The sequence below is a fragment of the Petaurus breviceps genome, unplaced genomic scaffold, assembly GCF_028583685.1.
Source record: "Petaurus breviceps papuanus isolate PSGF00001 unplaced genomic scaffold, PetGlider_PUasm1.0 178, whole genome shotgun sequence".
Classification (NCBI taxonomy): Eukaryota; Metazoa; Chordata; class Mammalia; order Diprotodontia; family Petauridae; genus Petaurus; species Petaurus breviceps.
In genome coordinates, this window is record NW_027185777.1 from 11,899,370 (window position 1) to 11,914,868 (window position 15,499).

Consider the following 15,499-nt stretch of genomic DNA (forward strand, 5'->3'; position numbering starts at 1 on the left):
TTTTTTTTTTTTTTTTTTTTTTTGTTTTTTTTTTTAATTTTTTTTTTCCTGTTTCTTTTTTTCTTTTCCATTTTTTGGTTTTTTTTTTTTTTTTTTTTTTTTTTTTGGTTTTTTTTTTTTTTTAGTTTTTACAATATATGAAGTTCCTATACTGTTGGGGATTGCTTTTTGCTATTATCTATATCTTTAGCTTTCAAAATATGGATATCTCTAAGTTATCAGTCTGATCACTCCTTCAGGTCCCTCACATATTATTTTTCCTCTTTCTTCTCTCCAATTATAAGAATCCTCTAAGGCACTGTCCTGTATTCTCCCTTTCCTCAAAATAATTTTTCCCCTTTCAGTGCTTCACAGATCATTTCTATAAAAATGGATCCCAGTCCTCTCTTTCTAACAGTAACTTCTCCCCAACATCTAGTCTTAAATTTTCAACTGATGCTTGTCCAACATCTCCAAATGGATAGCATTCATATTTCAAGTTCAACATTCTTTAAAAAAAATATTTAACATGCTAAAATAAACATTCCTGAGAAAAATGAGGACTGTTCTTAAATTCCTTATTTATGTTGATCATACCAAAATTCTCCCCCTCATTCAGGCTTGAAAGTCAGAAGGTTGCCTTTTTATCTCTAGCTCCTTTCTTTTCCAATCCAGTCTGTATACTGTTGTCTAAATCACAGTTTGCGTGTGTGTGTGTGTGTATGTTTAGTGAGTTATTCATAGATGATGGTGTCTGAACCACATTACTTTGCTTATCTTATTACTCTTCTTTGCTAGGATTCTTGATTCATGCTCTTTATCTGGAGAATAAATTATAAACATCTTATTTTAGCATTCAATACTCTTGAATTCAATCTTACCCCAAACCTACATTTCCAGCTTGACTTTATATTATTCTTATTCACACAGTTCATATAGCTGAAAACTAGAATGCTATCTATTCAACTATATCAATCTTAATCTCTCCTATATAAATGTATCTCTCAATGTTGTCCTTCATGCCTGAAATCAACTTTTTCTATCAAAATTCCTCTTTTATTTCACAGTTAATTTCTTGTTTGACCTTCTCTGACACCTTGCCTAATCCCTCCAAGCTAGAAGTAATTCTTCTTTTCTCAAATCATTCAGTACTTTCTATTTTATTTCTCATGTGCAAATATATCCTAAAACGTGTTATACTTTTTTTTTCATTTCATATCCCAATTAAGAAGGTTAATGGCCCGAGGGTAAGGACTTTATTTTTCTCTTTATTTTTAAAAAATATCCTTTGTCTAGCACAGTACTCTTTGGGTTGCCTAATACTTCTTCATAGGATTTAATTGAATTGAATTTTCAAAACAAATAAGAGGACCTTACAGGAATCCTCAAACTAACAACAATTTTTTTTGCTAGTTAAAATAGGAAGAAATGATATAGTTAGAAAAGAAGTGAAATGTATGTCTAGAAATGGTGAAGTCACAAATAGGGAACTGAAGCAATTGTTAGGACAGGTGAGGTTTTCATCTCTGATTCCAAATGAAAGATATAATATATGAAAATAATAAGTAAATATTTATAGTTCCTAGGTGATAAAAGTGAACACAATTTTGATTTCTCAGTTATCTAAGAGTAGAATAACAGGACTCTACCAAAAAGAGAGAGCATTTCTATGAAAATATGAAAAACTATGCTGATGGGAGACCAATGTGTTCAAGAGAACCTTAGTCTTAAAATGGAATGGGGGAGGACATTCTCCTTTAAAACTTGAAAATTATATAGAGAACAACCAATAAGACGGCCAAAGAATCACCATGGTGGATAAGGCATACATTAAGATTGCTATGGGAAAAAAAGTTACGAACAGACCAGAATTGACTTCTGTGGCTTACATAACAAGCTACAGAATTTGAGATACAAATTTAAATTTAAATTTTAGCATGAGGCCCTCATTAGGATTTCCTAGTTGATACCCTGAAAAAGATGTAATTTATGAATGCCATCACAAAAATGGAAAAGTACATTCTTTTCACAGGAAATTGTTTCCATGGAAGCACAGAAATAAATAAATAAATTTCTCTCCCTCTCCTTCTCCTTCTCTCTCTGTCTCTCTGTCTCTGTGTGTATGTATATGTATAGATAGATATACACTTAAATATATATGTATGTGTATATATGTATGTAAGTATATATGTGTGTATACACACACCCCTCTCTGAATCTTTGTGTAACATGTGTGTATACACACTTTAAGATGAAGTTACAAAGACAGAGAAATATTTGTTCCATTGTTGTATGACCTGTCTAGATGCAAAAGGGCTATAACTTGTGGTTTCCTAATTTGATTTTCAACAACGTTACTCCAGCAAAATGTGGCAGCATTTGGGGACTTCAATTTGTACTCAGAATGATTACTAGAATGTTCATATAGAACATACTAAAGCTATAATGTTGGCATCAGGGTACCCATATGAAGTAATTTGTAGCAGATTAATTTACTGTGTTGCTAGATTTTTTGAAAGCAGTGGGAAGGCTTAAAAGAGAGCAAGACCTATGTATAGTGCCCCCAATTTAATCTCTCAAGTAGAGCAGCTCCAACTTACTTAACCATAAGTCTTTTTAACATGAAGAAGCTTTAGGGAACTAATTTATGTAGGCCTAAAGGGAATAGTATATGGGATTTTAACTTCGGGATAAAAGTATATTCAAGATTGAGAAAGAGCAAAAATGGATTAAACCTTAAGACAACAACACTGTATATGAGATCATCTCTTCATATATAAGTATGTGGCAGAATGCTGAATAGGTGACCATTGCCTATTCACCCTGTGTCTTAATCCTTGAATGAACAGCTTTTATCTGTAGGTAAAAAAGAGAGAAAAAGAAACCTGATAGAGAACATCTTATTTATTTAACAGCTGGATCCAAGAGAATTTTGAATAAAGTGATCTGTGTTTGACAACATTATGGCAGTGTTTATAAAACTAGGAAGAAAGGCAAGAACAGAGGGGTGAGATTAAAACACAGAGCACCACATAACCCTGTCATGGGAAAGCAAGATACATAGGTAGATAGACAGACAGATAGATAGATGTGTGTGTCTATGTATAGATATATGTGTGTGTGTATATATATACATATATATACACACACACACACATCTATATCTATCTATATATATATAGACACACAATGCACATTATGAATTTGGGAAGAGATAAACTGAGGGACAGATGCTAGATGTCATTTTGGAGAAAAATACATATATACTCTCTTCCTTTGGATTTGGGTCCTTGGAATCATAGGCTATATTCTGTTTCTTACTTTTCATATTTTTTCAGTCTTCTTTCTCCTTATTTAAACAAGGCATTTCTGTCTTCTGTGTTAACATCTCCATGTGACTATGATGTTAGGAAATATTAGCTCAAAGCTATTTTTGGGTTAAAATTAAAGCTTACAATTTGAATAAATAATAATTTACATATTTTGCTTTGAGCTGAAATATTTCCAAAACAATTGATAAACATATTGTTTCTGTTTGTTTATTAAATATAAGACCTTGATTTCAAGAGAAGCTCTTTGAATGTATTAGTTTAAGTGTGTATTGCTAAGATAACACTCTTCAAAAGTTTAAAATATTCTGCATTTATATGATTCTAGGAGTGTGTGAAATATATATTTCTATATGACAAGGCCACATTATAAGACATTTCCACATTTGCTAGAACATATCTTTGATGATAGAGCATTTAATAAAAATTTGGCATAATTCACTGATGATTTTGCACTCTTAAATGGTAGAGAAACCAATGGTGTGGCCAGGCTTAATTCTGGCATTTTGGAGAGAAGTAGCTGGTGGTGCTGAAATAAAGAGCTTCTGTGGAGTGATCATGATTATTATCATGATTGTTATTATTATTATCATTATTACTCAATAATCATTGGATTATTTTTTTTCTTTATAATTTTAATAAAATAACATTTTTATGCTACCTTCTCATTCCCCTACATCATTCTCGCTCCTCTACCTAAAGAGCTATCCCTGGTGACAAAGAATAAGAAAAGGGAGATAAAATGGAAAACTAATCAATAGGTGAACCATATGATTGTGTATGCAATGCTCTATAACCCTTTTTTTTTTCTTGTGGGGGGACACATGAATCAAGAGAGCTAAAAAAAAAAAAAAAAGGCCTGAAATGTATCCATGGGTACTTCCCCTCCCTCACCCCCCCATAGGTGTCTCTCACCCAAGGGTTGAAGTAGAAAGCTTAGACTATTTATCACTCCAGATCTTAGGTAATGAAAACCTGCACCAGAGTAGCAGCATTGTCAGAGATGACAAGCAGCAGAAAGCAAGAGATAGCATTTCTTTGAAATAGACAGGTAGAAAACGAGATATGAAGCATGAGAGAGGGGGAGGGGTTGAAGAAGTCTCTTAGATTGCAATCTACTTATGTACAATCTTACTTATGATGTTGTTTGGAGGAAAATTAGTACAAATCGCATTGCACAGGTATTTTAACTTCTCCATATAAAACTAATTTATCTATACAGCTTTTATTGTTGTGCTAGACAGTGGCACAAAACACCATAGTGACTGGGAGGATGGCAATGTCCTTGATGGTAATAGGAGAGGGAAATTTGGAGGAAATATTAGTACTTAGAATTTATATAGTGCCCTAAGCTTTACAAAGAGTTTTACGGATATTAACTTATTTGTCACAATAGCCCTGTGATGCAGGTACTATTATTCTCCCCATGTTTTAGGTACAAAAACTTAAGGACAGAAATTAAGTGACTTACCAAAGGTCAAACATCTAGAACGTGTCTGAAATGGGTTCTAATTCAGATATTCCTGTCTCAAAGTCTCTGGGCTCTAGTCACTGAACTACCTAGTTCCTAAGAAAGATAATGAGATACATTTAGGACATATTGAGTTTAAGATGTCTATGGGACATACGGTTCAAGTTAATCTAGTAGACATCCAGAAAAGCATTATAAAATGTTATGGATCCAAATAAATTTAAACATCATTTATAACCTTGCCATAATCTGGTTTCCTAAAGTATTTTAAAAAACAGGAAGTAATTATATCTAAATGAAGCAGCAGCACATTTTTAAATTGTATGAAACTCCTCTTTTTTTTTGCTAGAAAATTGCCATCTTATTCCCACCTTTTAGTGATTGAATTTGAACTTCCAACTATTGAGTACAATCTTACTTATAAAGTTGTTTGGAGGAAACTTAGTGCCAAATAATATTGCACAGATATTTTGACCTCTCCATATAAAACTGATTTATCTATGCAGTTTTTATTGTCGTGCCAGCCAGTGGCACAAAATACCATAGACTGTTATGTGCTCAGATTTCATTCTTCAGTCTTTATGATCTCTTGGTGCCATATTCCTTATATAAGGAATATTATGAGGTCTCTTCCTTCATTGATTATCTAGAAACTGCATTCCTTTCTTTTTGTCACTCTAGCACTGAGCACGTAATAGGTATTTAATAATTCTTTATTGCTTGGTTAATAGCATTCAATCTGTTTCCTACTTCTTCCAGAGCAAAATATGAAAGGACAGAGAAATGAAGTAGAAGAACTGGAGAACAAAAATAAAAACAAAACACATAGAAGAAGTTATTTAGCATTGCCCATAGTTCTCCATTCTATAATTCATACCATTGGCAATTTAAACACTTTTGGAGTTTGGTGATTCATTTGTTAATTTGAAAAAACAAATTCAAGTACTCACTATGTGTAATTAATGTACTGTTCTTGGTACTGAAGGAGATGGAAAGATAATAATTTAAATGTGTGCTTCACATTAAGATGGAGCTGTCTCTTCTCAAGTAACACACATTAATCTAGAATGGTACCCAAGTAGAAAGTTCCAGAAATGGTGGTAAATGTCTATAATTACAACTTTAGAGGGGGTGAGACTGGTGAAGATCTTGAGTTTGGGATTTCAGAGCTGTACTGGGCTATGCCGATTTGGAGTCCACGCCGGTTCTGCATTGATACAGCAAGCTCTTTGGGGGCAGTGAGAATGGGTTTTCTAAGAAGGGGTGAACTGGCCATAGTCAGAAATGAAGCAGGTCAAAACCCTAAACCAGACAGTAATGGAATTAGATACATAAGTTTCTTCTGTACTTCCAACCTGGGTGAAAAAGGGAAATTCAGTCTTAAAATAAACAGACAAAAAATTAAAAAGTGTTTTTTTTTCCTGTAATGACCTTATGTGGTAAGTAATATAAATATTATTTGCATTTTATAGATGAAAAAACTATGCTTTCAAGAAGTTGGGCAAATGTCAAAAGTTTGCACAGCTGCTGGCTAAAAGAAATCATACTCAAACTAAGATTTTTATTTTTTACCACAAGTCTAATGCCTCTTTTCTCTATACCACATTAGCAGAATGAAATTAAATTATCATTTGGAAGTATTGGCTTTTAATTAATAGGGAATAGAGGATAGTGATATTCTGAAATTTTAATGAAGGTCAATTAGCATGGAATCCCATTAAGTAATCCCTGTCATGATATTAACATAGAGAATTTTAGACTAATTTAATATTTCATGAGCTTGTGGTTCTATAATGTTTATAACTTGCTAATGGATAATTGTGCATCATATTTATACATTCCCAGGATCCATGGTTATGTTTTTATGGGTGTTTTAACCATATATTCAGAGAATGACCCCTTGACACTTTAATAGATAATATTCATGCATTTTTGTGGCCAACCATTTTCATTAGCTTCTAGAACTGTCTCCAAATTTTTTAAATCTAATTAATTAATTTATTCACTTTTAGTTTACATCATTCAGTTGCATAAGCTTTTGAGTTCCAAATTTTCTGCCCTTCTCTCCCCCCCCCCAATAATGGCTTGTGATCCAATATAGGTTCTACAAATACCTTCACATTAAACATTATTCAAATTCTAAAGGATTATAACCAATGGAATGAACAACGAGAAAAAAGGAACAAAACAAAATATGAGAGAGAGAGAGAGAGAGTGTAGTTTGCTTCAATCTGCAATCAGACTATGTTAATCTTTTTTTTTTTTTTTAAGGCCATACCAATGTAAAAGGTCTCTGGCTGTTACAAACAGTCCCACTGAACCCAGACTCCCCTGTTCAGCATTCCCTCAGCTTTAACCCCACTTCCCTCACTTCCAACCCAGTGTTTCTGAGGGGCAGGATAACTGATTTCCCTCCTGCTTGGTGGGCCCATACGTTGAGAGCTGAGGCCAATAGGGGAAGGGGAGACCTCCCCTACCCCTACAGGAGCCAGGTATCTGAGTGGCAGGTACAATAGCAGGCCTGGAATAATAAGGCATGCAGCTCTTTATAGGCCTGCTCAGGCCAGTGAGGCATCAGGGTCTGGTTATCGAGGACTTTAAGATTGGGGGTCCTATGGCACAGAAGTGTGTAGAGGCAGGCCCAGTGGCTTTGTAGGACCAAGTGAGTGAGGCAGTTGAGGATGATTCCCCGGACTGTCTTCTTTATCCGAAGAACTTTAAGTGCCAGCAGGTCAAGGTATTGGAAAACGAAGCCCCAGCTCTGGGATACATCTAGTTTCCAGTGACAAGTACATAGGATACACCTAGGTCCTTCACAGGTACAAGCATGTGCAGAACTAGGGTCTTAAGGTTTGGCAGGGCCTTGGTTCCTGCATGGTATCTGGACACACACCCGTGAAGCTCCATAAGTATTTGAGCTCCAGGATGTGGAGCTGCTGGAAGCGGGTGAGCGGCACTACTGATGGGGCAGAGCAGTCAAAAGGTAGCGTGTCCTGGCTGAGGTGGAGTGGCAGACCAGCAGCCTCTCCAGCAGCACCTGGAATTTGGGGATCTGGTCCAGGTTGGTGAGGCGCACTTGGGTCATGCTGCACATGCCAGGCAGGTAGAAGGCTCTGGGTACGTCAGGGTCCAGTTCAGCTCCAGGACCTGCAAATCCCTGCAGTGGATGCCCTCCAGGAAGCTGGTGAGGAAGTAGGCCCAGTGGGCGCCCTGGTCCACCAGCTGGCAGCTGGCCTGGAGCCACAGCAGGCTGGCCCCGTGGGCCATGACGTGGTGGGCATATTGGTGCATCCAGACCTTCCAGCATTCAGACTCCCACACCAATGCCAGTACTACCTCGAGGCCTAACTGGAAGGGACCTAGCCTCCTGATTTCTGTTGTCTGCCACAGGCAGGGCATGCACATTAGCCGGCTCCAGGCACGGCACACCTTGGCTGCCTTGCACTTCTCCCCCTCTGTCAGGAAGGAGATGTGCAGCTGGCAGTCTGCAGGCAGCAGGCGGAAGGGGAAGATGCTAAGTCCACCAGTTCGGCCTCCTCCTGGAAGGGAGACTCTGTAAATCTGAATCTGGATGTGGGTAGCCTTTTCCATCATGAGTCCTTTGGAGCTGGCTTATACCCTTGGGTTGCTGAGATAAGCCCAGTTCATCAAAGTTAGTCATCACAAATCCCCCAACAATCCATTAGTGTTCCAATTTCCCCACATCTTCTCCAGGATTTATCATGTTCCTGTTTTGTCATCTCAGCCAATCTGACCAGTGACATGTGGTACCTCAGAGTTGTTTTTGGTTTGCATTTCTCTAATCAATAGTGATTTAGAACATTTTTTCATATGATTATAGATATATTTAATTTCTTCCTCTGAAAACTGCCTGTTCATATCCGTTGACCATTTATCAATTGGCGAATGACTTGTATCTCCAAACTCTTTAAGTTGATTCCTTGATGGTAGATAAGAAAAGCATAGTAAGAGCTTTTTTTCAATTTAATCGTGCCCAGTTTTATAGACCTTTAACTTCTTAGGCATAGCAACCATCAGTGGCACATCCGTATCATAGAGAGACTTTGAAGCAGGACTTGATTATAGATTCTTGGAGGTAATTAATGTACGATATTGCTTCTAAGGAAATATAAAAATACCCTCTGTAGAAAGCATATGTGTAGCTCATTTGCTCACCTACCTCTTGAAATTTAACAGTGTATTCAATGAAACAGTAATTTCAATAAAATCTTTAATATAAATATATGTGTAGGGATTAAAAATTAGGTCAAGGTCTATAGATGAGTATGAAGGAGAGGGAAAGGTGCTAGTGGATATCTCAGGACCTTATTGGTCCCTAGCTCACCCATCACACCAGAAAGTATCCCATTACAACTTTTGATTTGATCTATCTTCAGATCCTGACATAATTGTTAGAACAAGTAAGGGGAAATGGCTATAACTATATTTGTGCAAATAAAAAATGAAAATTCTTCAAATTAAATTGACTACTTAGGCATGATTTAATGGAAATATGGAAGAATGTTCATAGTTGAATGGCACATAGATCTATATTTAAGTGTGCGCTAATTATCACTTGTCATTGACAGATAAAAATATGTATGACATCCTCATCAATTTGAAGAATAGCAAAAAACAGGAGAAAATAGTTATACAATGAAAGCATCTAAATTTAAATGTTTTGAAAGGCTAAGACACTGAGGGATATGTAATGTTATGAAATTTAAGACAAACAATAACATTGTATTTATATGAAAAAGAGAGGGGTAGTTCTATATTAAGAAAATAATAAACCCAACTGACCATATATAAATAACAAGAACAAAAAAAATTACAATATTTTATCAGTGGATTATGTTTGAAAAAACATTTTGATGAAATACATTTATTTTTGCAAAATGCAAAAATAAAAATAAAACACAGACATAAATGGATTTTCCCTCAATATGATAGAGTATTTATCTAAAACCAAGAGCAGTTGAATCTGTTTTTGGAGAAATACTAGAGGCTTTTCCAATAAGATTAGGGGTAAAGCAAGTATACCCTTTGTTGTCATGATTTTTTCCTTTAGAATTTTGGCAATATTAGCAATAGAAATAAAAATGAAAAAAAAATAAGGGTTATATAAGCAGAGTCAAAGTAGAAACAAAAGTATTGCTTTTAGTAAATGACTTATTTAAAGAACATTAAAGATTCACTTTTGATAAATTAAATAATTAATAACCAAAAATTTTATTAGCTTCTATTGTTAATAAAATAAGATATAAAATAGACCAACAAAGATCATAAGATTTATGTATATTATAAACAAAACACAACAAGAAGAGAAGTTCTATAAAACAAAAAAGCTGCAGACTGTGTAAAATATTTCAGAGACCACCTCTGAAGACACATAGAACTCGATGAATATAACTGCAAAACAATCTTTATAGAAATAATACCTATTAATTCTTCACCATTAGGCCATTTTCATAAAATGACAATATAAATGAAATTAATTTACTTATGCCAATTTCCTTAATTATATGTATTGTGTATATATATATATATATACATATTTACATAATCAAATAGTGATGGTAGGAAACAAAAGGTAGATATTTGCAAGAAAATCCTTTGTGTTAAAAACTGTTAGGGAAGGGGGCATTGTAATACCAAGTCTCAAACTATTTTGACATAATAATCTAAAAAATATTTGGTACTAGTTATTCATATGAAGTTAAACAGTGAAGCAGATTCAGAAAACAGGATTTAGAAGTAAAATAACAGAGGATCATAAAGGTAGATAAAACCAAGCTTCCAGATACCAGGGTAAGGACTTACTTAGTATTTGACAGCAACTATTGAAAATCATTGGAAAGTAGTCTCTCAGAAATTATTAGGCTTACTACTGTAAGTAAATCAGGGGAATGTGAAATAGTTTACCTGCCTGATATTTGGATAAAGGAAGGTTTTAGGGCCAAAAATGAGCATTATAAAGTGTAAAATGGATAATTTTCATTATATTAAAAGGGTTTTGCACAAATAAAATGGATACAACCAAGGTTTAGAGGAAAGCAGAAAACTGTGAAATTGTTTTTGAAAGTAGATATCTCTGACAAAGGGCTCATCTCTCAAATATATAGAGAATTGAGTCAAATTCAGAAGAATACCTACATATATGTATGGCTGTTGTCTTTTGTTCTCAAAGAGGGCCAAAATGACATAACTATGCTAGAGTGAAGTTTCATTGTTTCCAATTGTGGTTGATCAGACCATTATGAGCTGGGAATCCTCTACCACAGGTCAGGCACAAATAGTCTGTGTGAACATTTGGGATGAATTCTTTAAGACATGTACATAAACATGTGTATATGTATGTGAGTATATGCATATACACACATATATAAAACCATTGCAGCTAAAAATCAGAAGGGAAGCAGCTGATTGGTAATAAAATCTTTGCAGTTAACTTTTTTTTCTTTAAGTAAATGGTTTGGTGTGGCTAGGTGGTGCAGTGAATAGAGCACCAGCTCTAGAGTCAGGAAGACCTGAGTTCAAATTTGACCCAGACACTTAACACTTACTAGCTGTGTGACCTTGGGCAAGTCACTTAACCCCAACTGCCCTCAAAAAAGCCAAAAAAAAAATGAAAGGAAAGAAAAAGGCTTGAATGAATGAATACATGTGTGTAGGTACCCTCAGACATATTTGTTGCTGTTGATGAACTAGTCAGTCATGTCCAACTCTTAGTGACCCCATGGCCCATATTGTCCATTAGGTTTTCTTGGCAAAGATTCAAGAGTGGTGTGCCATTTTCTTCTCCAGTAGATTAAGGCAAACATGTTAAATAATTTGTTCAGGGAAACATAACTAAGAAATGTTTAAGGTCACATTTGAACTCAGGGCTTCCTTACTTGAGGTCTAGGCTCTATCTACTGAGTTACTTAGTTGCCTCCTAAGCAAACAGAGTTTAAGTGACTTGCCCAAAGTCACACAAATAATAAGTGCTTGAGGCCTGATTTGAATGCAAATATGAGTGCAGGGCCATCACTCTATGCACTGAGTCATCTAAGTCTACACACACATACACACACAGACACACTCACACTCACCCACATTCTCATACTCACACACTCATACACTCACACCCATGCATCCATCCAGCCATTGATCAAGAGAGAGAGAATTGAAGAATGAAGATTATTCTTCAATAAGTAGCAAGGGGTATAAACAAATAGTTCTCCAAAAAAAGCAAGTTATCAAGAACCAAACTAAAATGCATCAAATAACTAAGAATAATGGAAATGCAAATTAAAGAAAAACCTCCAAGATACCATCCCACACTCATCAGATTGTCATATATGGCCCAGATGTGGAAAAATGACCATTTTTTGAGAGTATGTGGCCAGTAATAATAATGTGCTCTTTGTAAAACTGGGAAATGAATGGTTTCACCATTCTGGAAATTAATTTGGAACTTCAGAAAAAGTACTGAACTTGCAATGCTAAGCATATCCAAAAAGAGATAGAAGAAAGAAGGGAAAGAACCCTAGGTAAATATATGAATATGAGTATTCATGTCTGTATTTCTCACGATGCTTTTTTTGTTGTAACAAAGAATTGGAAATGAAAAGGGCACCAATCAATTGGGTAATAGCTGAGCAAATTGTGGCATATTAAAACTATGAGATATTACTGCATTGTGAGAAATAATGAAAGAGGTAGATTGAGAGAAACATAGGGAGACTTTTGTGAATTGATTGAGTTTGAAGTGAGTAGAGCCCAAATCATTTGTGCATTATAAAAAGACTGCTGAAATAAATAAGAATTCTGGTCAATAAATTGACCAACCACAGCTCTAGATGACCAATGACATACCATGCTAACCACCTTTTGAAAAAGGTGATGGACTATAATTATAGAGTAGGGCATCCATTTTCAGAAATAAGTAATGCATGGTTTCTTCTTTGTGTGATTATTCTTACTTGTTATGAGCAGCAGAGTTTTGAGGGGAAGGGAAAGAGGGGAGCTAATTTTTTCCTTTATTTTGGAGGGCAATTGGGGTTAAGTGACTTGCCCAAGGTCACACAGTTAGGAAGTGTTAAGTGTCTGAGGCTGGATTTGAACTCAGGTCCTCCTGACTCCAGGGCCAGTGCTCTTTTCACTGTGCCACATAGCCAGCCCAGAGCTGATTTTTTTTTAAAGCACTTCAGTGAAGTTCTTCAAAATGTGCAGAAGATAATAGAAGGAAATAAAGACAAGTAAGAACTTTTAAAACTAATATTTTGAATTCAGTATATACTTAAAATAAACTGTGAATAATGAGATGTTTCATACATAGTATGTCTTTGTTGTGTGTATTCTGAAATAGTGATAATAGTTTGTCAAATTCCAAATAAAACTTTATGAAAATATTAAAAATAAAATCTTAAAAAATCATAAAAAGCAACTTCACAATTACAATATGGGGAAGGTATGGCTAGACGTCACTTGAGTGGAAAAGTCCTTAGGTTTTTAGTATATTGAAATTTCAACAAGAATTATGTCATATATGTTTTTTATTCATCTATCTGCCTATTTGTCCCCCTCCCCCCACTACATACTTGCTTCCAAGAATGTAATCCATTTGAAATTAGGGTCCATTTCTTTTTTCTTCTCCTAGATGCTAGCCTGGCAATACTAACTGATTAATATATGCTCATCCAGCCAAATGGTAGACAAGAAGTTGATACAATCTTTAACCATAGTAAGAGAATGATCATATCTTAGATTAGGGAGGTCAGAGTTTCATTGGATTCTACCATACTTAAACAATATTCTTACCTAGAAGAATGGGTTTATTTAAAGTTGTCCCATTTAAGGAATAACATTGATTAACAGGAGAGTGTCCTGAGGCCAACTAGAAGAGTGTGGAAGCTCATATTCATAAACGAGAGAGATTCAGCTGATGGAATCAGGGATTTTTATCCTAGAGAAGAGAGGACATATTGGGATCCTGATAGCTCTCTTAAAGTATTTGAAGAATGTCACAAAGGAGAGGAATTACATCTATTTTGCTTGACTCTGAGAGGAGGTATTTTATGAAAATATGGGGAAGATGGAGGGAGGCTAATGCAGATGGGTTTAGTGGAATTTCCTGACAATTGTAACTATCCAAAAGTAAAATCGGCTGCCGTGGTAAGTTATATTCGAAAGTATAATTTTACTCTTTCTAGAGATCTTTAAGCAAAAATTTGATGCCCATTGTTTGGCTACCTTTTAGACAGGATTCTTATGTGGGTATGGGTTGAACAAAATGACCTCTCTGGGTCTTTCCAACTGTGAGATACTATATTTCATACATATAGGGAGAAACCAAGAAAGTATTGCTTTGACACATGAAGTTACTTCTAACGAAACATTTCTAAAATTTCACACTTCTTAGGAGTGTCAGGCCTCTAGAATGTCTAAGCCGTTATTTATATTTCAAAATCTGAGTTTGCTTCAGAGAACTTTTACTAATAGTAGAAAATTGGAACCTTAAAATAAGCTCTACCACAGTAGTTTGTTTTTCATATACATTTTTCCTGGATGCAAGAATGTGTATTGCTCTATCAATTCTTTTGTTAGCTACATTTTGAAAAAATATCTTTTATAAATCTAAAAGAATGCAGACATTAGGAAAAAGTCTACCTTTTTTATATATAAAGTATGCATGATATCAGTTAAAATGAGAGTATAAAATTCTTGTTGGCTATATGGGCTCATTAAAATGTTTCCCAACTCAGATTTCCATGTTTATAGTTTCTAGTAAACTCTGCCTGAATTTATCATCAAAATCTAAGGTTTGATGTTGAAGGCTCATCCCAGTTTACTTCAAGGATGCCATAGAAATCTCAGCCCAGATTTCCTTTGAGCCACTTTCTATCAGCCTCCAAGCAATACAACAAGCACAAAAATTCAGGCATTGGAAATCAAAAAACATAATTCCAATTAATAGTAAAGAAATGTCTGTGTTATGGAATAGCATAAATATAGATGTGAAAGAATATTTTAGTATTCATTTTTCTTTTTCCTGAATGGTTCTAGCCATTTAATGTGTTTCTTGGTCTTTCTGCATTTGTCAAGTTTATTTGAAGTCCCTTCTGACTCACTTGGACTATATTATGAAAGTGGTTCTGGGAAATTAAGAGAGGTAGCACCCATTAATATTAATATGACCCCTAAGACAAACTCACCTACTTTGGGCTCGATGTTCATCTCTTTCTGCAGTTATTGTTTTGGTGAATAGTTAAATAGACAATACTGAATTCTTTCCTTTTAAAAAAAAAGTCAAATTTTATTTTTCAACACTAGCATGTATGTAACCAAATGGCACAATTAACCAAATGGCACAATTACTAGACTTGAAGGAGAGGTTTCTTTTAAAATGAAAGAATTCTTCCCAGATCATTTGTTAGTATGTTGTTCTCATACCATTCCTTCTTTTCCCAATGGTATTTGTAGGTACAGCGCTTGTCGTCCAGTGGGACCATGTTCATCTCCAGGATAATTACAACCTGGGCAGTTTCACTTTCCAGGCTACACTCCTCAATGATGGACGGATCATTTTCGGATACAAGGAGGTAAGTGAAACAAAATGGGTTCTTCTCCCCATGCCCCTGACAAATTATATTTACACTCTCTCTCTCTCTCTCTCTCTCTCTCTCTCTCTCTCTCTCTCTCTCTCTCTTTTTCTCTCTCTCTCTCTCTGTCTCTC

At 35.1% G+C, this 15,499-nt stretch overlaps 1 protein-coding gene across 2 annotated transcripts in view; it reads left to right on the top strand.

The window, feature by feature from the left end:
* The window catches only part of PLXDC2 (plexin domain containing 2), a 503,758-nt gene that overhangs the window by 339,067 nt on the left and 149,192 nt on the right, over positions 1-15,499 (top strand). For both annotated transcript variants that reach the window (XM_069086276.1, XM_069086277.1), the window contains exon 6: positions 15,247-15,365. In XM_069086276.1, coding sequence (XP_068942377.1) covers positions 15,247-15,365 — 119 coding nt within the window. The remainder of the gene's footprint in view (positions 1-15,246; positions 15,366-15,499) is intronic.